At 47.9% G+C, this 21,145-nt stretch overlaps 2 protein-coding genes across 2 annotated transcripts; one reads left to right on the top strand and one right to left on the bottom strand.

Annotated features, from left to right (window-relative positions):
* Positions 1 to 574: 574 nt before the first annotated feature.
* Positions 575 to 9,072, bottom strand: NUP62CL (nucleoporin 62 C-terminal like). Its single transcript, XM_054169445.1, has 12 exons — positions 8,735 to 9,072; positions 7,505 to 7,887; positions 6,725 to 6,838; positions 6,205 to 6,333; positions 5,097 to 5,192; positions 4,772 to 4,877; positions 4,476 to 4,620; positions 4,029 to 4,078; positions 3,781 to 3,915; positions 3,010 to 3,121; positions 2,138 to 2,204; positions 575 to 780 (listed from the first exon to the last, which is right to left on the bottom strand). The coding sequence occupies exons 1-12, from the start codon at positions 9,022 to 9,024 to the stop codon at positions 689 to 691; spliced, it is 1,719 nt and encodes a 572-aa protein (XP_054025420.1). The 5' UTR covers positions 9,025 to 9,072; the 3' UTR covers positions 575 to 688.
* Positions 9,073 to 9,257: 185 nt separating this feature from the next.
* Positions 9,258 to 20,080, top strand: DNAAF6 (dynein axonemal assembly factor 6). Its single transcript, XM_054169437.1, has 7 exons — positions 9,258 to 9,343; positions 9,831 to 9,945; positions 12,586 to 12,649; positions 13,769 to 13,874; positions 14,651 to 14,747; positions 16,492 to 16,577; positions 19,522 to 20,080. Exons 2-7 carry the CDS (start codon positions 9,850 to 9,852, stop codon positions 19,649 to 19,651), a joined length of 579 nt encoding a protein of 192 aa, XP_054025412.1. The 5' UTR covers positions 9,258 to 9,343; positions 9,831 to 9,849; the 3' UTR covers positions 19,652 to 20,080.
* The last annotated feature ends 1,065 nt before the right edge of the window (positions 20,081 to 21,145 follow it).

Here is a 21,145-nt window from a genome sequence, read left to right as displayed (position 1 = left end):
ACCTTCGGTTACTCCTAGCAATGTTTGAGGCAGCGAAGCGGCTCCTCTCCCAGAGGATAGCCCGTAGTAAAGGGTATGCAGCCCTCTGCAAGGTTCTCCTGCACGCCCCACAGTCTCCTCCCCCACTCACCTCACAAGCACGTTTTCAACTGGCACCTCTAAGAGCTTGTAATTCTGTAGAAATTCTCCTTCCAGGTACCACCATAAAAGGATAGTGCATAAAACAGAAAACAAGACCCAATTCCAGAAGTGGAAGCATAACTACTTTAAATACAAACTCCAGCCCGCCACAGGAGGAATTTAAATCTCTCAGATGCCACAGCTCCCAGATACAGACTAAACCACCTCTGTAAGGACCCAAGCTGAGCAAGTCCCAACTGAACAAATTACATGGAAGTACAAGAGAGCTCAGCTGCAGAGCTGCACACCACTGACATCCCTCAAGGGCAGTGTGTGTGCATCCCACTAGTCTGCATGCAGTGCAGAGCACAAACTCTGCAACAACTTCATGCAGTGTCTCAGACTGGAGCAGGGAAATCCCAGTCAAACACTGGCTTTGGAAAAACCAAACCAAAACAAATTTTATTGCATAAACAAAGTATGAACTGAGATAATTTCTGAGTCCTAGGTCCCAAGCAACCTCTTTCCTGTGCAGATTTTACAATCAATCCTTTAATCTTGGAGTCTCTCAATCAAATGTGATGCGAAAACTGCGTTCTTGCTCCTTCCGACGGCTCTCACAAACCTTTGTCACCTCCTCTACCTTTCTCTGCAACACAGCTGTGGGAGAAACAAGAGATTAGTCTTACAGTCACCCAAGAACACAGCCCTGCAGAGTTTAACCCATGAAAGAAAAACATTGACAGTCTCTCAATATGAAAGCCAACAGACAGCACTGCTAACCCTCCAAGGCAAACACAGCTTTCTAAGGTATTCAGACACTGGCAAGCAGTTGAAGAGTCCTGGGACAATGTTGTTGAACTTCTTGCCATGCCAGTTTGTGTAGTTCCAGAGCACTGCATCAGAGAGCAGGACAAACTCAAATATACAAGTCTAGGCACAAGCTAAAGCCATTTCTAATTTAATTCCCTGAAAGCTTATCAGCAGCTGTTCAACAAGGCTACAGCACTATGGCAGTCTGTGGCTTGGAGGTTCAGTTGGATCTCTCACAGCATGCCCAACCCAGAATCTCCAAGTCACACATCAAACAACACCTCTCACTTTGCCACTTTTTAAATATTCACCACTCAAAAATTATTATGGCATAAGCCAGCAGCTTGCTTCACTGCCTCAGACATCTCCTGTGCTCAACTCAGAATTCAGTTGCAACTACCAAAGAGAAGATTGTTGGTTCCCTCGGGGAGGGGCAGAAAGTCAGAACCAGGCTTTGTTCAAACACTGCCTTCATTTGTGGAAGCAGTACTGCCCTGTGTCCATCTTCAGCAGACCCATTTAGTCGTGGCAGCCCAGGTTAACAGCAATTTGGATGAAGTGAAGCAGTTGCTTAGAACTGCTTCTGCACAGCAGGAGTAAGCACCTTCACAAGTGCTGCAGCCACAGTGCAGCGTGGTGCAGGCTGCTGCTTTATTCTGCCATGCCCCCGTGTGGCTGCTGGCAGCAGTGAAAAAAAATCAAATCCCTGCACAAATCTCGAATCCCTCACAAGGAGGCATCACTCCCTGGCAGAAAACGTCTTCCTCTTTCCTGCTTGTTTTCAGTGGGCCACCACGATAGAGGAGTTAAGGCCAAATCCAAGACGAAAGGCATGGTGATAAAATTAAACACACACCCCCGCCCCAATTTTCTTACACCAGAAGGAACCCCTACAACATTTTAGAAGTTGAAATGTTTAACTTTAATGTAACAGAACAAAGCACAAGGCTTTCAAGTCCTCAGTTTTTGAAATTGATGCCTCCCAAGCAGTGCTGTTCTGTAAAACCTTAGAAGCTGCCAGGAATTACTTCTCAGCAGAGGCCTTTAATGCACCTCAAAAATTCAAGCACAGAAGACTGTGTCACTCAGTGTGAGGAGAGGATTCCTCAGGGATCTTCAAGAATTCATTTATGTTCAAGAAACACTTTCACACATTACATGCCTTCCATTTGCATCCCCAAAAAGCCTGCAGGGCAAGCCTCACCTGAGTTCTGGTCAATCCACTGCAGGGAATCCATGTGCGCGTTCAGAATTTTACAGATCTGCTGAAGCTGAGCAGAAAGAGAAGGTGCAAGAGGTCAGTTACCCTACACAAAAAAAAAACCCCTAAGAGCAGTAAAAGGCAGCCTGCCTGCATCCTGCTTCAAAGCCAGGGACAATCAAATTGCTCATTTGTACAGCTCCACTAACTTGGGAGCCACCTTCCCATGGAAGCATGTGCAGCAACTCTGTTGCTTTGCTTCTCTTTACCAGTAAGAAAGCCAAGTCTGGCTTAGGCTTATTCCAGTTCAGACCCAAGAAGCACCACAGCACTAATCACCTTAGGCTTAGGTGCCAAAAGGGAAAAGGGATGGGGAGAAAAACCTCAGTCTGTAGTATCAAAGGGAAATTGTTATTGAGAAAGCTTCTCAATAAAGCCACAGGGAGACCAATTTAATACATAGCAGAAAGAAGAGGTAATTCAGATCTTGTTTTCATGAGGATACAAAAGTAGTCTAAGGAAAAAGAATCAGCAATTATGGCAGGCTTGGACAAAGTGGAGGTTTGCCAGAAGAAAGATGCAAGGAGTGGGGCAGGCAGCAGGATCAAACAGGAGTCAGGCTGCCTTCCACTGTGCTGGCACACAAGTTTTTACCAGAACAGAACTGACACAAGGACCCCATGGGGAGTTTCCTTCTCTGGAGACTTTCAGAACCCAACTGGACAACTTCCTGTGCAACCTGATCTAGGCAAGCCTGCTTTAGATGATCTCTGGAGGTATCTTCCAAGGCCTACCATTCTGTGATAACTGAATAGCTTTCAAAGGCTGGAATCACAAGCAGAGGATCCACAAGTAGACAAGGAGTTGGAATTTACCGGGTCACTTGTGTCTGCTGGGCCTCTTGATGTGTTCAGGTGCTCAGTGATGTCCTTCAGGTCCTGTGCCATACGCTTCAACTGAGCATCTATGTTTTCAGCCAGTTTATAGCTGCAAGACACATAGGAACCAAAGTCAGAGTATGTAAAGTGAGCTTAAGATGACCTGCTCCTAGTCACATCACCTCTGGGCAATCAGCATTAGCTCCCACACCTCCCAACCAAGGCTTACAGATACATGGGAACAGCACCAGGACAGGCACACTTCATCACACAGATGAAGTAATTGCTGACCTTTTTCTTCTCTTTACAGATGCACTGAGACAGACAAGCAATAGTGTGGAGGGCTGCCAAGAAGGTTTTGTCAGAACTGAAGGAGACAGCCAGTCCAGATTCTTCAAGATTTGTATCTCATGAACCAGACAAACTTCTTTTAATTACCCTACCATTTGACACTTCAGGATGCTTGAGCCACACAGGGCACTCTGCTCTCATCACTTCTATCACTCATTTCTACAGACTATGCCAAAATTAGTAACCCTTTTCCCAGAGAGCCAATTAGACCAACATCCAGAGGACTTTTCATGCTCATTCAAGGGCTTTCAGTCACAATTCCTGTTTCTAATCTGCAACGTCTTAGGTGCCATGCATAAGACAGGCAAATCTGACAAAGGCCATTGACAGATCAATATTCTCAGTCCTCAGCTCTACTTTTTGCTGACTGATCACCACATTAGGCTGCTGAGCACATCCCAAGCAGATTTGTCTTACGTCTTCTCCCGTTCCTCATCTGCATGCTGCAAGTAGATGGTCCCACTCTGTTCCTTCACAGACTCCTCCAGTGGAGTCAGCAAGTCTTCAAGCTCTTTCTGCTGGGACAGAATGAAGTCTAGCTCCTGATCCAGTCTGAAAAGAGAAAATGTTAACTACTCAGAGGTTATGCAGAGTCTAGATCTGCCACACTACAAGAAGAGGCAAAAAAGAAACAAAACTCATCTCAGGTGTTCATAGTTTCTTACCTTTTCTGATCAAGCTTCACTTTCTCTACTTCTCTGTGTAATGAAGTAATCTGGAAACAGAAGAGACTTAATTGTATCACATAGATTCAAAAGTCAACTCGTAAGAGAAGAGTGCTGGAACTGAGAGAGCCAGCACCAGACAAATCTCTACTAGAAACATGAAACAATTACAATAAAGATTAACAGACCAAGAATTGACCAGATGTTTGCCTCAGACAGCTTCACCCCAAGTGAACTTGTTCCCACAGTGTAAACTCACAGAACAGACTTCCAAGCTTCAATGCCTATTAACAGACACACTGAGTCCTTCACAAGCATCCAGGTGCCATTCACATGTATGCTGTTTGGTGGTTGTTTTTAAACACAAGATGCTTGCTGCATCTGGAACACTGAAGGCCATTACAGATCCAAGCAAGCAAAACCATGCTACATTAGACACCACCTTACCTTCTCTCCATTCTCTATCAGCGTCCGGTCCCAGGCATTCACTTGTGTAGCTTGATGGAGAAAGTGTTTCTCTTGGTCCTCCAGTTCCAGGCTCCACTTGTTTATCAAACTCTCCAGCTGGGCATAAGTCATCACTGGAGGCCCACTGAGAGGAAGTACCAGACAGTACAGAACACCAGATCACAAACCAAAATATAAACATGACAACACTCATTTCCCTTCCCTGCACCAGACACCAGCATTAATCCTGCCTCTTGCCCCAGCCACAAAACAGTTGGCTATAGCCAAAGCCTCACCTGGTTGTGGTGGTGGTGATGGCAGTTGTAGAAGTCACAGCTCCAATGGTACCAGTTGTTGTTAATGGCTTAAGATTCAGAGCAAAGCCAGAAGCAGTAGTAGTGCCTGAAACCAGAAATACACATCAAGCAACAAATCAAGAACAGGTCCAATACACACATTTAGCCCAGTGCTGTATAACCTCAAACAAGTCCCCCTGAGGGGACAAAAACCAAGCCCAGTGTCTGTCAAGACTAGAACATCAGAGTCCACTGTGCTTATGGGGAGATGGGAAAGGAGGATCAGAGAAAGAAATACAGTGCTACTTCAGCATCTAGCCCTTACCAGTGGTGGTACTTGTTGTGGCAGCTGTTGTTCCAGGAGCTTTCAATCCAAAGTTAAGCGTTCCAAGAGTGGTTGTCCCAGTGGAAGGGGCACCAACTGCAAAGAGAAGGTAACAGTAAGAGCTTTTGTAATACATTAAATACAGGGCCCCTTTGTAAAGCTCTACCCTGCCTACTGACCCATCTCCATGTGATCTTTATTAACCACTGCTCAGGTGAAGGATTATCCAGATACTTGCCAATGACTCCAGTTACTACTATGCAAGCATACAGCTGTATGAGTACTTGTTTTTAGCACCCTGCATCTCCACTGGCACTGGCTGCTGTTCTTGAACTCCAAGCACCTAAAGAAAGCCTCAAGGCACTGGGGTCCAGAAACCAGCAGAAAGCTTAGTTGTGGCAGCACTAGCCATACAGAGCAACAAAAATATCACATTCAGCTGAAACTGCCCCGTGATGCACCTGCTGGTTTGAACAAAACTCTCCACACCTCACCACTGCAGACAGTTGCCAGAAACCACAAAGAGAAGGTGGCAAACAGCCAGGAGAGCTGGCCCTTTGAATCCTCTCACTAATCAGCACTACAGACAGGCACCACCAGCCACACTGCTCATTTAGAGTCATAGAATCAACCAGGATGGAAAAGACCTCAGAGATCATCAAGTCCAACCTATTACCTAATACCTAACACCTTATGACAACTAAACCATGGCTTCAAGTGCCACATCCAATCCTTTTTTGAAGGCCTCCAGGGATGGTGACTACACCACCTCCCTGGGCAGCACATTCCAATGGCCAATTACTCCTTCTGTGAAGAACTTTCTCCTCACCTCAAGCCTAAACCTCCCCTGGTGCAGCTTGAGACTGTGTCCTCTTGTTCTGGTGCTGATTGCCTGGGTGAAGAGACCAACCCCCTCCTGGCTACAACCTCCCTTCAGGGAGTTGCAGAGAGCAAGAAGGTCTCCCCTGAGCCTCCTCTTCTGCAGGCTAAGCAACCCCAGCTCCCTCAGCCTCTCCTCACAGGGCTGTGCTCCAGACCCCTCCCCAGCCTCGTTGCCCTTCTCTGCACACATTCCCCTAGCAGATGAACTCTGCATGCTGTGACTTACGCGAGAGGCTTGCGGTGGTAGACGATGTTGGTGCTGACGAACTCCCTATGGATGCAAACAACGTAGGCACCGTTGAACCAAGGACAGAGGTTGTGGTGGTAGAGGCAGTTGTAGCAGCCGTGGATGTTACTAGAAGCAGAAGCAGCACTGGCCTTGTACAATCATGCAGAGAATGTGATACAAATTTGCCTACCTACACCAGCTTTTCATGGATGCCAGAATTTGATACCATCTCTCCTCTTAGTCTACCTCAACTCTCTCTCTTCTCCCACGTACCCTTTAAACCTGTGCCTCCCTTCCACTATGCTCCAGCAACAAGTACAGGATAAAACTAGTCACAGAGAATGCATTAAAAGATACAGGACACTGAGGGCAATGGCTGTATGAACAGATTACTGATGTCATTGCAAATTCACTCTAACACTCCATCTCCAGACTCCAGATTAGAAAAACTATCCCCAGAAGGACAGCAGATCCACAAAGCAGTTACTTCCTAAAAGAAAAAAGTATCTCTTCCTACCCCCAAGCTTGGCTCCAAAGGACAGAGTAGGTCCTTGGCTGGTGCTAGTAGTCAGTGCTGCTGTGGGTGCACTAGTAGTAGTTGCTGTTGAAGATAATGACCCGAAGTTTAGACCTGGAGCAAAGAGCATAAGTAAAATGAAAAGACAAACCCTTTACCAGAGACACTGCAGTTTCTGCTGGTCACAACAAAACAGTCAAGTCAGAAGCAATTAGAAAGCCATTAAAATGCAAGGTAACAAACACTGCTTATCCAGGAAATTAACTACAGCTATGAAGCTCATTGTGTCAAGTGATTTTCAGCCTCATCCCAGAGCTGATGACCTTCCTTCAAAGGCCTCCACTATCACCAACAAGTAGATGGAAGGCAGCAAACTGAACTTTTGCCAGACCCTGTGGGAGGGGGCAGGTTCCTGCTGTCAGGAAGGTGAACAGCAGTTTGGTACAGGGGGACAGGTACATCCTGCAGTACCCCCTCCCCCCCACTCCAAGCCCCTTCCCTCTGCACCAAACATTTCAGAAGGGCTGCAAATGCAGCTGGCATTCTGCACACGACGGCAAGAATATTTCTGCCTCACTCTCCAAACCAAAAGGCTAAGTAGCAATTGTAACTCATTCCCAAAGCCCCTGGACAGGCATGTTAGAAAAGAGATTCCAGACACTCATTTCATTTCACACCAGCAGAAGCAGGGAGGTCACAGAACTTCCACACCATTCCCAGCTGCCCTCCATGCTGACTGGCCTCCTGACTACAACCATCATTTCAAGCCCAGGCACTCACCTGTAGACTGTCCCCCAAGGCTGAAGGGCGTCACTGATTGGGTTGCAGCTCCCAGGGTAGCAGCAGTGGTGGCAGCAGCTGCAGGTGCTGTCCCAAAGGTCAACCCCGTGGACGCTGCTTGCGGAGCGGCAGTGCCGATGCTGAAGTTGGCTGCTCCAGCCTGAGTTGTGGTACCGCTGGAGAAAGTAAACCCTCCAGTTGTCCCAGACTGAGCTGTGGTGGTGGTGGTGGTGCCAGTAGATCCAAACACAAAGCCAGAAGGGGCTGCTGCCTGAGTTGAAGGCACACTGGTTGCTGCAGTGCTACCAAATCCCAAGGTCCCCGTCATTCCAGGAGCCTGACTTGCAGCGCTGCCTCCAAAGTTCACTTTTGGTGCACTCGCCCTACAGAAGAAAAAAACACAGGAAAAGAAGACAATCTGTGTGAGAGGCACATCCAGTCAAGCACTGAGACTGCTTTCTTACAGCCTATTTGCTGACAGCAAAAACCACCTTTCAAAGAGATGTGCAGTTGCCCACGTTTATGTCTGACTAAGCCCGTAGCACAACTTTTGTCAGCTGCAATCCTCCCTAAGTCTCTCTCCCCACTTCATTACCTCCACCCATCCCACCACCAAGACATTTGTGGCAGCATAAGCAAAAGTGCTTATTCTCTCAGCTCCTAATCATCCCTCACAATCCTCCACGTGAGACTACTATTCCTAATCATCCCTCACAATCCTCCACGTGAGACTACTATTCCAAACAAACTTTTACTGCCAGTCCCCATTTGAGCTCCCTTCCCAGTGCTCCCATCTGGCAAGCATCAGCAACAGCAGCTCTGAAGCATCCCCTCAAAGCTCACAACTTTTCCTGAAGACACATTCTGACACTCCGGATTTGGATCAGGACAGACATTTTTTGCTCAGACACAAAGTTTTATCATTTCTTCAAGTAAGCATCAATACCACAATCCCAGCCTCAAGAGTGGAGCTGCTTATTCTTAACACCCAGCTGAAAGTAAGTCAGCACTATCAGCAGAACCTGCTGAACGCTTTGCCCAATGCGCCACAGTGCAGCGGGAACTCAAAGTCACAAGGGCTACAGCTCTGCTCCCTTGAGAGGTACTCGCAATGCGACCAGGAGGACATAATCCACTCGAGGAGGACATCGTCCACACGCACTGCGGTTGGAGCCCCACAGCAAAGCCAACACCCCCACACTGCAACCAGCCGGTCCCCGAGCCTCTTACCCCAGCGGGAACACGTTTGCTGCCGGAGTCGTGGTGGCCGTGGCCGGCGTCCCGAAGCTGAAGCTGGCGGGCTGCCCTGCAGTAGCCGGCCTGCTGAAGGAGAAGAAGGCGGTGCTCTGGCTGCTGGCAGGCGTCTGGGCCGCGCTCCCGAAGTTGAAGCTCCCCGAGGTAGCAGGCGTGGAGAAAGAGAAGCTACCCGTGCCCGTCGTGGCGGTCGTCTTCGGCGTGCCCAAAGTGAAGCCGCCGCTGCTGCCGCCGCCCGCGGCCGACCCGAAGTTGAATTGGCTCATGGCGGCTGCGGCCTTTAAAAGGAGCAACCCGCACGGCCTGAACACCCAGGCCCGCTGACGCACACCGCGCGACTGCGCTTCCACTTCCGCTCCTCTCCTCCAACCGCCGGCCGAGGCCTTCCCGCCTCCTACAGCTATTGGCTGCCGCCGCCGCCGCCCCTGCGGGATCCGCTGGCGGCGTCACAGGGGGCGGGCAGCCGCGGTTGCCGCGGAGACGAGGGACGCGGCCGCGCCTGGCTGCCGGCGGCTGCTCTGCGGCGGGGCCCGGGCGGGCCGGAGGGGCTCCTTGCTGCCGCTGCGCCGAACCGGGCCGTGCCCGGTACGTTTGAGAGCCAGCCGCCTGCCCTGGTGCTGCGGGCGGCTTTCCCGGGTGCTGGCTCCGTGCGCCCTCAGTCTGAGCCCGCAGCTGGTCTGTAGCAAGCCTCCCCGGAGCAAGGCTTGGAACCTGTGTGAAGTCCTCTGCCCGACTTCTCAGTGCGAGGCCTGAACCAAGCCGTTCTGCTGCCCTTGTCCTGGCTGCTGTAGCTGCAGATCCGTAATGAAGTGAGGTCTGCCAGAGCTGATAGTCACTGCAAGGCTTCAGCTCTGATGGCAATTCATGCCTGTGGTGCAAAAGGGTCTGTAATCTGAGCACTGAGGAAAGGTTGATTATGTTCCATTTTACATGTTCTGACATCAGGCTTGTAAGGATTGGGCTAAATTTTACCCTTCCAGAACACACAGCAGCAATATAGTGCTTCACAGGCAGTACAGAATGCATTCTGTTCCATTTTTTTTCCTCTGTCACTTGTTTTTTTCCTGCCTAGGCAAGCAGAGGGTATTGCTATGGACAGTATTTCCTCAGGCTCTTCTCTGCAGTTTCTTGCCAAACTACTTCGTGATTCTCAAGAAGAAGAAGATGATGATGATGATGAGCATGTGGTGAGTCTTCCATGAGAAATGCTGCTTCTTTTATATGTTGTTCCATAGCCTAACCTTTTTAACTGAGAAGAAGCAATTCTCTCTCTTTGTTTCTTCTTCCTGGAGTGAGTAAAATGAGAATGAAAACCTTAGAAGGTTTTTGGCCTGACTGAAACATCTAGAAAATACTTTCAGGATAACAAGATCTTGAGGGAAGATGCCCCAGGAAAACAAGGAGGGACTGTGACTACAAAATGGGAAGGACATTTAAATTTTCAGCCTGAAGGAAATGAGAACAGGTAGATAAAAGAGCTTTTGGTACTTTAGGCTCTCCCTTACTTTTCCCTGAATTGTTCCAGAGATTTCCAGAAGGTAATTACAGCAAAATACTTAATATGAAGGGAAAAAAAGGCTGCTGCTCACCTCCTGAGTAAGGACTAAAATATCCAGAGGCAACTAAATGTACTAGTTCTGTGTCTCAATCGTTAAGGAACTGTAGAGGTAATTGACCATTGAAGTACAGTAGATATGTTGGTGATTGTAGAAGGGGTGAATAATCATTCTAAGGAGAATAATCTGAGTGGTTATTGAGGGAAATATCTTTCCATCATTCTGTGTCAATTCATTTCAGGAGCAGATCAAATGTAAAGGGTTTGGGAAATGGATGCTGATCTTTCAATATGCTGCTGCTGCTTTTATCTAGGTGTGCATTTGTTCTGGGAAGAAATCTCCCAGCAGGGCTACAAGGACCACCAGTCACAATGTGTCACAGAATCCTGGAAAGCTCTGGGTTGGAAGGGGCCTCCAAAGGTCAGCTAGTCCAAGCCCCTCTGCAGTAAGCAAGGGGCATCCTCCCCTAGATCGGGTAGAAGGCTTCTGTGAGAGCTCAAAACTTTGCCAAGTCTGTGAGGACTTTGAACACATACATAGAATACATACATAGAATAAACCAGGTTGGAAGAGACCTTCAAGATCATCGTGTCCAACCCATCAACCAATCCAACACCACCTAAACAACTAACCCATGGCACCAAGCACCCCACATCACATCATACTGTGGCATGGGTAACAAAAATGGCAAGTCATAGAATGGTTTGGGTTGGAAGGGACCTCTGAAGGTCAGCTAGTCCAAACCCCTCTGCAGTAAGCAGGGACATCCTCCACTAGATCAGGTTGCCCAGAGCCTCACTTTGAATATCTCCAGGGATGGGACCCCAAAAACCTCCCTGGGCAACCTGCTCCAGTGTTCCACCCCCATCATTGTGGAACCCTTGGGTGGAACCCTGAGGTTTTCTCCACATCACTGCTCAGCAAAAAGCCATCTGGGTGACTCAGCAGTTGTGCACTAAGAGTGGCAATGGCAGTAATATGTGGGATAAAAAGTGTGCTTGTCCCTTGGCATTTCCTTTCAGTAGGTGGTAGCTGTGGTCCTTCGTGCTCTAACTGCCCTGCAGCTGTTTAATGCCTGCATTTTAGCTCTTGCATTGTGGGCTGCACAACTTTGCAGCAAACATCCTGGCTTTAAATATAGTTTGTTTACAGCTTATTAATGAAATGAATGACACTTCAGAGAGAGGGATGGAAAATTGCCACCAGGGCTGTCAATTAAGCCTGAGCCAATCTGGGTAAATTGAAATCTTTCTTTTGACTTAATTTAATGTTCCATGCGTGCGAGGCACTTTTAGCCAACCCTGGTAGGGATGTTCATACAGAGAGGGATGCCTCACATTAGCCTATTAGCACTAAATTAATCCATAATAAGAGGAGGATGTTGTTGCCTCCTATGAGCTCTACTGTCAAAACTAATCCAAACACTGCGAGGAGATTTTTCACGTAGCACTCTTCGGTTCCCTGCAATATTTTCATGGCAGGCAAAACATGGAGACCTTGCCAAAATGCCATGGAAACTAATCCTCAAGCAGCACATCTGCCTGTCAGGTGGTGCTGCTGGGAGTTCCACTTCAGCTCAGTGTGTCAAGGTTACTTTCTGCTGGGTGAGGGTGAAGAGAAGAGAATGCTCGGTGGTTTGGTCATGAAAATGTGGTGTAATGTGTTCTGGGTTGTGGCAGGGATTTGTTTGGCCTAGGTTAACATTTTATGTCTGTGGACATGATGTCTGTTCAGTTTAAGGTATCACCTGCAGTATGTGCATTTTCACTCTTGGCAAAGAGAAATGGGATGGCCACAGAAATTATCAGAGGGCTGAAGCACCTCTCTCATGAAGGCAGGCTAAGAGAGTTGGGGGTGTTCAACCTGGAAGAGCTGGGGAGAGCTTATAGCAGCCTTCCAGTACCTGAAGAGAGCCTACAAGACAGCCAAGGAAGGACTAGTTACAAAAGCATGTAGCAACAGCACAGGGGGAACAATGGTTTTAAACTGGAGCAGGGTAGATTTAGATTGGACATTAGGGATTTCTTTACTGTGAGGGTGGTGGAACACTGGAGCAGGTTGCCCAGGGAGGTGGTAGAGTCTCCACTCTTGGAGATACTCAAGGTCAGGCTCTGAGGAACCTGCTTTAGTGGAGGTTGTCCCTGCTTATTGCTAGATGACCTCTAATGTAAAGATCCCTTCCAACTCAGTGCATTCTATGTTTCCTATAATCATCACCACTGCTCTGAGTTCTATGGGTATTGATTCAAGTTCCATTTGCCTGTTTTGCAGCCACACTGTTCTGTTAGCACCATGACTCCTGGTAGCATTGGACCAGTAAAGACAGAGACTCCTGGTAAGGAGGCATGTTTGTGTTTAGTCATCATTCAGTCCCATGTTAGCAAACTGTAACAGCTGTGGTGAGTTACTACTGATGGGGTTTGCTTCAGTAAGAGAGTTGTCACTGACTTGGATGGATGGCTGGAACTAGGATTGCATTTTTACAGTTACACTGTAAAATTCTTCTTTACCTGAAACCTTAACTGCAAAAATACACAAAGAGAAGCAGAAAGGGCAACTCCTGAGCACAGGAGCAGGAAAAGAACTGTGGCAAATATAACAAAGAGAGTATTTTTGCTTGACCTTCCAACAAAAGCCAGAGTTTCTACTCAAAAACCTTCAAGCTGTTGGATTTATAAGCTTGCTAGAAAACCCCATTTTATTTGTCACTTAGGACAGGCCTAGTGTTCTGCCTGTGCACTTCAGCACTTTGTGAGCTGTGCTCAACAATTAATGGGAGGAACTGGATTTCTGTGTGAGGAGGAGGTCCTTAGGAAGTGACTCTGCTCATGTAAAGATCTCATTATCAGGGGGCTTGGGGAAGAGTAATGGTTCACAGAACAGAATCATAGAATCAATAAGGTTGGAAAAGACCTCAAAGATCATCAAGTCCAACCTGTCACCCAACACCTCACGACTACTAAACCATGGCACCAAGTGCCACGTCCAATCCCCTGTTGAACACCTCCAGGGATGGTGACTCCACCACCTCCCTGGGCAGCACATTCCAATGGCTAACAACTCTCTCTGGGAAGAACTTTCTCCTCACCTCCAGTCTAAACTTGCCCTGGCGCAGCTTGAAACTGTGTCCTCCTGTTCTGACTGTGTCCTCCTGTTCTGAAATACTGTCCTCTTGTTCTGTTCATACTTCTACACTTTGCCCATTTTGAAATGGTAGATACTTTATGCCTGAAAGGAGTATTTCCTTAAGATAGGGGATGGAAGGGAAAAGGAAACATCCTTCCTCTCCAAATTCTTAGTCATAAGATGCTGAGGCAGGCATTGTAATAATTGAGTGGAATGCTTTTAATGCAAAGATGCTTCTAAAGCCTACCAAAATCTTAAGTTTCCCACAAGGCTAGAGGAACAGAGTCATTCCAAAATACCACAGTATGGTTTTCCTCATCACTTACAGATGCTTTTCAGGTGAAACATGAAAACAGCAAAACTATTTGGAATACAGAGGAGGTCCCAGAAGGATCTGAATTTGATGACACCTGGGATCCTAGAGAACAGCCAGAGTAAGTGAGCTGAGACTGCCTTCCTGGGGGTTACACAGCATCATAGAATGGTTTGGGTTGGAAGGGACCTCCAAAAGTCATCCAGTCCAACCCCCCTGCAGTCAGCAGGGACATCCTCCACTAGAGCAGGTTGCAGAGGGCCTTGCTGAGCCTGACCTTGAATAGCTTCAGGGATGGGGCCTCAACTACCACACTGAGCAACCTGTTGCAGTGTTCCACCACCCTCATGATGAAGAACTTTTTCCTGACATCCAATCTAAATCTCCTCTTCTCTAATTTCAAACTATTGTCCTTCATCCTATCCCTACAGACCTTTGGAAACAGTCCCTCTGCAGCCTTCTTATAGGCCCTCTTCAGGTACTGGAAGGCTGCTATTAGGTCTCCCCAGAGCCTTCTCCAGGCTGAACAACCTCAGCTCCCTCAGCCTGTCCTCATAGCAGAGCTGTTCCAGCCCTCTGATCATTTTTGTGGCCCTCCTCTGGACCCTCTCCATCAGGTCCATGTCCTTCCTGTGTTGAGAGCTGCAGGGCTGGACACAGTACTGCAGGTGAGGTCTCACCAGAGCAAAGTGGCAGAATCACCTCTTTTGATGTGCTGGCCACAGTGCTTTTGATGCAGCCTAGGGTGCCACTGGCATGCAATCAGCCAGGGTTCTGTACAGAAACCCACTGCAGATCAGCTGAAGCCTTGAAGGGAGACTGAAAAGGAGGAGAAAATGCAATGAGGATATTAGCCTCCCCTTCTCCAGTACTAAGAGGCAGCTGCTTCTTTCTCAGGTATGAGATTTTATTCAAACAATCTGTGGGGACAGAGGATGTCTTCTTTGGGATGAGCAGGAAAGACCCCTCCACAGCCTGCTGTGAAGATATAGTGGTGAGCTGAATCTGTATCTCCTTTCTTTGTGCTCTTTCTCTGCCCTTCTTAAGGGGCAGAATATAAGCACCAAGCTGTGTTGCTGCCTTTGGCCTCCTATGGGATTTTCTTACAGTTCTTCAAGCATTTACAGTTGTGAGTTGAGTTTGTGAGGCAGTGTTTTGGTGGCAGGGGAGATGCTGTAGGGGTGGCTGCTTTGGGAAGCTGCTAGAAGTTTCCTTGGCTCCAAGCCACCCTTATGCTGGCTGAGGAAAAGCTAATCAACCATGGCTGCTAATTAACCATTCAAGAGGAAATCAAAAGAAAAAGAATCTGCTGGAAAAGCTGCAGTGGGGTGTGAGATGGAGAACTGTGTGGACACCAAAGAGAGTGAAGAAGGGAAGGAGGTACATTGGAGCAGAGGTTCTCCTACAGCCCATAGTGAGACAGCAACCTGACCCTCTGCACCCTGTGGAGATGAACAGTGGAGCAGACATCTGCCTGCAGCCCTTGGAGGAGCCCACAGCAGGGCAGGTGGCTGTGCCAGAAGAAGTCTGTGACTTTGTGGGAAGCCTGCACTGGAGCAGTCTCTTTCTGAAGGACTGTAGCCCTGTGGAGGGGATCCATGCTGGAGCAGTTCATGCAGAGCTGCAGCCCACAGGAAGAACTTGTGTTGGAGAAGCTCATGGATGACTCTCTCCCATGGGAGGCACTCCATACTGGAGCAGGGAAAGTGTGAGGAGTACTCCCCCTGAGGAAGGAAGAACAGCAGAAGCAACGTGTGGTGAACTGACTGCAACCTTCATTCCCATTCCCCTGTACTGCTGGGAGTGGGAAGGAGGTAGAGAACTCAAGAGTAAAGTTGAGCCAGGGAAGAAGGGAAGGATGGGGAAAAGATATTGTCAAGATCTTGGTTTATTTCTGTGGTGGGTTGAAAATTCCCTCCCCCAGCATTGTTCTGCTGATTGGATTGCTAACAGATTAAACTGATTCTCATTTTTCCTCCAAAGTTGTTATGGTTTTCCATGTTACCACAGTTGGTGACAAGCCCTCCCTGTCCACCCACAAGCCTTTTGTTGCATCTTCTCCCCCTCATCCCATCGAGGGTGAGAAGTGAGCAAGCAGCCAGGTGGTGCTTTGTTGCTGGCTGAGCTTAAACCACAACAACCTGAGGAATCTGTCTGTCTCTTCAAGGCCCTGCTGTGCTTGGGAGAATCTGTGCACGTAGTACTGACAGTCTGAGGGGAGCTAAAAGTAGCTCTTAAGATGAAGTTTCATCTCAGGCATGGTTTTGGAAGGGAGAGGGGCTGGGAAGGAGGTGGTTTTAATCTGTCTGTGTTTATTACCAGGTATGCCAGTCAGCAGAATGCTCCAACACTGACAGTCCTAAAAGTTAGAGGTGTCAGCTGCTGTCCCATTCCCATATGATTGAAGCCCACCCTGCTTGCTGGACTTCAGGACAAGTGGAACTGCTGTGCAGTTGTTCCAGCCAGCTGTTCCTGGAATACACAAAGCCACTGGGTTTGGCTGGATGTAGAATACCTGTCCAACACATCATCAGCTCAGGATTAGGAAGACAATTAGAACATCCATGCACATCACTAAGCTACTGAAAGCTGTGACTCTCACTGTCATCTTTGCTCTAATCCAAATTACCTACTCAGAGTGCTGCTCTTTGACACTGGCATCAAAATAGTCATGAAGATGAGCCCTTACACGGCCTGTAAGGCCACACAGCTAACCACAGCTCTGCCCCTCCTTTCAGGTGAAAATCAAGCTGCCAGAGACAAAGTTTGCAGACATCACATTGGACATCCAGGACCAGGTTCTTGACCTTCGAACTCCCCAAAAGTAAGTGCAACATGGTTGCTAGAAGGACAGTTAGCACCTTGCTTAAAAGGAGCTGGGACCCAGCCTTCAACTGAATGCTGTGCAGAAAGCAAAGCTGAAGGTCAGTGTATTGCCTGGGGAGGTGGTTGAGGCCCCATCCCTGGAGGTACTTCAAGTGAGGCTCAACAGGGCTTCAGGCATCCTGATCTAGTTGAGGGTGCCCCTGCTGGCTGCAGAGAGGGTTGGACTAGATGACCTTCAGAGGTCCCTTTCAACCCAGACCATTCTGTGATTCTATGATTATTAATTGCACATGAGGAATAGATGTAGGCAAACCCAACCATAATCCTTCTGTAGGTGTATGGCTTGCTAGCTGTGAATCTGTGATACTGCTCCAGCAAAAATAGCTTGAAGACAGATTTTTGCTGCTCCAACAGTGAGGCTTCAAGGGCCAAAAATATCTGGCAAAAAGCTGCCCATGGTCTTGAAGGACTTCTTGGGAGTTGTTTTCTCAATATTCACTTGTACAAGTATGGAACAGAACAACCAAATGGTTTGGGCTGGGAGGCACCTTAAAGATCAGCCAGTTCCACCCCTTCTGCCATGGGCAGGGACACCTCCTGGAGCAGGTTGCTGAAGGCCCTATCCAAGCTGCCTTTGAACACTGAGCTGGCAAAAAAACCTGCAGATACACTTTCAGAAGGTGAAAGCCAAATTGTGAGCACATCCAGGCACAGATGCAGAGATGGACATTTTACAAGCTCTTTCTAAAGAGAATCCCTTTGAGTTCTTTATATATATATATATATATGGCTATTTCAAATCCAACCTATTGATCTACTCTCAGACTTCTCAGTCTTCCTTCAGTGTGCAATTGCCCTGCCTGAGATTTCCAGGTAATTCCCATGTCTGGTTTTCTTCAAGTCCTTCACAACAGGAGAGCTTTCATAAGCTGAATCCTCTCTGGGCCAATTTGCTGCACTGAATGGGATATGGGAAGATCCATATGTGAACAGGTTCCTGCAAATGAATTCAAGGTGCAGGCTGTGGATTAAGCTCTGTCCCTAGCAGCCTAGCTATAGAAAAGCCACTTTTTCCTCACAGACAAAACCAGGGTGGGACAGTTACTCTCTGCTTAGATTTAAGCTAAAGATGGAAGAGGAGTGGCAGAATGTTTGGAGGTGCCAGCCCTCAAACTGGAAAATCAGGGGGGGTAATTGTTCAGCTCATGACTTGCAGAAGCTCTAGGTAGTAAAAAAGAGGTAGCTTCATGCCATAGTGCAGATTCAGGACACCAGCAGCAGCCTTTTTCTTTTGCAAATCATCTCCTTTTGGTGACTCAGATCTGCCATTATCTTCTCAGTATCCAGCTGTCTCTAGTCACAAGCCTAGCAAATGAAAAGTTTGCTGTGACTCTGAGGGTTGCTTGGGTAAAGCCTGAGCCAGTGCAGCTTTCATGAATGTATGTGCAAGCCTTCTCAGTATGAAAGAAGCAAGAATTCAAGCTCTCCATACTGAATAACACTGTACTCTCACAGAGGTGTGAGAGGGTTCAGAAGAACCATTTCCACCTCTGTAGCCCTGGGGTTGATTCTAGGCCAAGCTGATTGCAAGGACTTCTCCAAATCATAGCAAACAGCTGCTGTCAGTGGGTCTGGTGCAAGAGTGTTTTGACTCTACCTCTTCCAGTGGTGGCTCCCACAAGACAGCTGAAAAGGTCCAAAGAAGAATTGGCATGACCTAAACCCCAGTTTCAAGTAACCTCCATCTATGCTGCTGTGTTGTCTTGCCAGGCTTTAGAGAGTTTGGGCAAACCTCTTGATTCTAAAGTGTCCTTGATGCTGCTTGCACTGTCAGTAGAATGGAGGTCCAAGACTGGCCCATCAGTTGTATTGTTAATATAGAAGGCTGAGAAAGGAGAGGAAGGAGTCCAGGCCTTGCATGAGCAAGTAAGATTGAATTACCATCAATGAGAAGCATTGAATGGGTCCAGACTGAGGCATCCTCAAGGAGACTGGAAGGCTTGTCAGCCATTCCAGGGAACATCTAACATAGTGAGGGACTGTGGAATAACTCCTGAGTCCAGGATCCAGCTTTTCTTTGTGGATTAGGTGCCTAAGCCACAGGCAGGGATCAATGGATTCAACTTTGATGGAGGTCAAAATCCCAGCAACTTTGTACCCCTAAGTCCATTTTCATCCCTGAGCTGTGCTTTGCAGTGCAGGCACATCCTCTGTGAAACTGCTCTGCCCAGAATCTCTCATCAGGATGCACCACATGTCTTTTTACTGGAGAAGACAAGCTCCCAAAGGCATGTTTAGGCTTTAGGCATTGTTTGGGTTTTTATCACCAGGAGAGCACTATCAGTCACAGAATGGTTTGGGTTGGAAGGGACCTCCAAAGGTCATCCAGTCCACCCCCCCTGCAGTCAGCAGGGACATCCTCCACTACAGCAGGTTGCAGAGGGCCTTGCTGAGCCTGCCCTTGGATATCTCCAGGGATGGAGCCTCAACTACCTCCCTGGGAAACCTATTCTAGTCTTCCACCACCCTCATGGTGCAGAACTTGTTCTCAACATCCAGTCTCAATCTACTGTGATTTCAAACCATTGCCCCTCATCCTGTCACTGCAGGCCTTTGGGAACTGTCCCTCTGCAGCATTCTTGTACTAAAATGCACTCTTAGGTCTCCCCAGAGCCTTCTCTATTTTCAGTGCAGTTCCTCCTTCCTCTGCACTTTACAAAAGCAAGAGCAGTGGGGGGAAAAAAACTACAACCCATCACTGGAAACTTGCCATAACCACAGCCAGCAGGAAGGAGCACAGGGCCTGGGTAGCTGTGCAGCAGGCACCTGTCACGAGAACCAGATGTGTTGAAAGACTATGCCTGCTGGTGAACTGCAAGAGTGGCTTGCAATGGCATCTCTTTTGCTCTGAGACACTGAAAATTCACTGTCCTCTCTTACAGGAAGCTGCTGCTGCATCTCCCCTACCGTGTGGACAGCCAGAACGGCAAAGCTCGTTTTCTCTCTGAAGAGGAGACCTTAGAAGTGACCTTGAGAGTGTCAAGGGAGTTTGATTTCATAAATTTTGCCTGATGGGTAGAGAAATAGTCAGAGTCTGCCAAGTGCAATCTCTTGGTTTGAAGTCTTCTTGCAACCTAACTGGTCATGAAATGGAATATCCATGGAGGCATTGACTGCCTTAGGAGTGGCACAGCACCCATGGGTTCCATCAGCTGAGGCTGTCCAGCTCTTGTGCTGCTCTGGTTTATGTTCTGCTTCCTTCAGATGCAGGCTCTGTGATCCAGAAAATAGGAGATTACAGTTCTGTGAGCCAGAGCAAGCCTGTTGGTGGTTATGGCTGATAAGCAGCACAATGAAGCCTTGGTCAGTGAGCCTTGTGCTTAGTAACTGTTGCAAGACTTGCAAATGGTCATTTTCTTGCTTGGCCTCCAACACTGGGACTGAGGCCAGTTCAGAATCTCCTCTCAGCTACTTCAGCTATTTTTCTCATCTTTCCTGATTAATAAAAGGATGTGCTCCAATAAACAGTTCCAGTTGCTTTCTCTATATTATGCCCCAAGGGACCTTCTAAAAGTGAAATAAGAGGAACTTTCCCTTACAAAGCAAAAAAAGAAGGGTTTCCTTTATGTTCCTGTTGGAGCCTCCTCTCCTCCAGCTTGCACCAGCTGCCCCTTGTCCTGTCATTGGATGTCACTGAGCAGAGCCTGGCTCCATCCTCCCAACACTGCCCTTCACATCTTTATAAACATGAATGAGGGCCCCCCTCAGGCTCCTCCAAGCTAAAGAGCCCCAGCACCCTCAGCCTTTCCTCACAAGGCAGATGTTCCACTCCATCATCTTTATGTCTCTGTACTGGATTCTTTCAAGCAGTTCCCTGAGGCCCTTTTAGAACTGAGGGGCCCAGAGCTGGACACAATATTCCAGATGAGGCCTTACCAGTGCAGAGTAGAGGGAGAGGAGAACCTCTCTTGACCTACTAGCCATCCCCCTTCTAATCCACCCCAGGATGCCATTGGCCTTCTTGGCCACAGGGGCACATTGCTGTCTCATGGTCATCCTTCTGTCCACCAGGACCCCATATGCTGCTCTCCAACAGGTCAGTCCCCAACCTATACTGGTCAATGAGATTGTTTTTTTCCCAGATAATAGAATTAGAATGGAATAGAATTAACCAGGTTGGAAAGGACCTTCAAGATCATCAAGTCCGAAGACTAAGAGGCTGCTTGAATTTGTGTTTGCTTAAGTGTCCATGAATTCCATTGGGTTGCCTCTTGTTCCTCCTCTGTAAAGCTGTGGTGGAGAGGAGCAATGCAGATGTATGAAAAGGCTGAGAACATTCCTCCTGGCTCAGTTTGCACTGCCTGTGGGTGCCAAGAAGTTAGAGTAAGGCTGATGCTTGTGAGAAGTTTGTCTTTGTGGCCCCTAACCAATCTGCTGCTTCATTTTTGCATTTCTTACACAAATGACAAGAAAAGTGGAATGTGAAGATAACATTTGCTCAAATTCCTTCAGTAAACCCAAAGTAAAGCAGAATGTGCTTTGTTGGAACAATCCTCATTATCAGTA

Source organism: Dryobates pubescens, chromosome 18, assembly GCF_014839835.1.
Source record: "Dryobates pubescens isolate bDryPub1 chromosome 18, bDryPub1.pri, whole genome shotgun sequence".
NCBI lineage: Eukaryota > Metazoa > Chordata > Aves > Piciformes > Picidae > Dryobates > Dryobates pubescens.
Note: the sequence above shows the minus strand (reverse complement) of the source record. Positions and strands in the feature narration are given on the sequence as shown.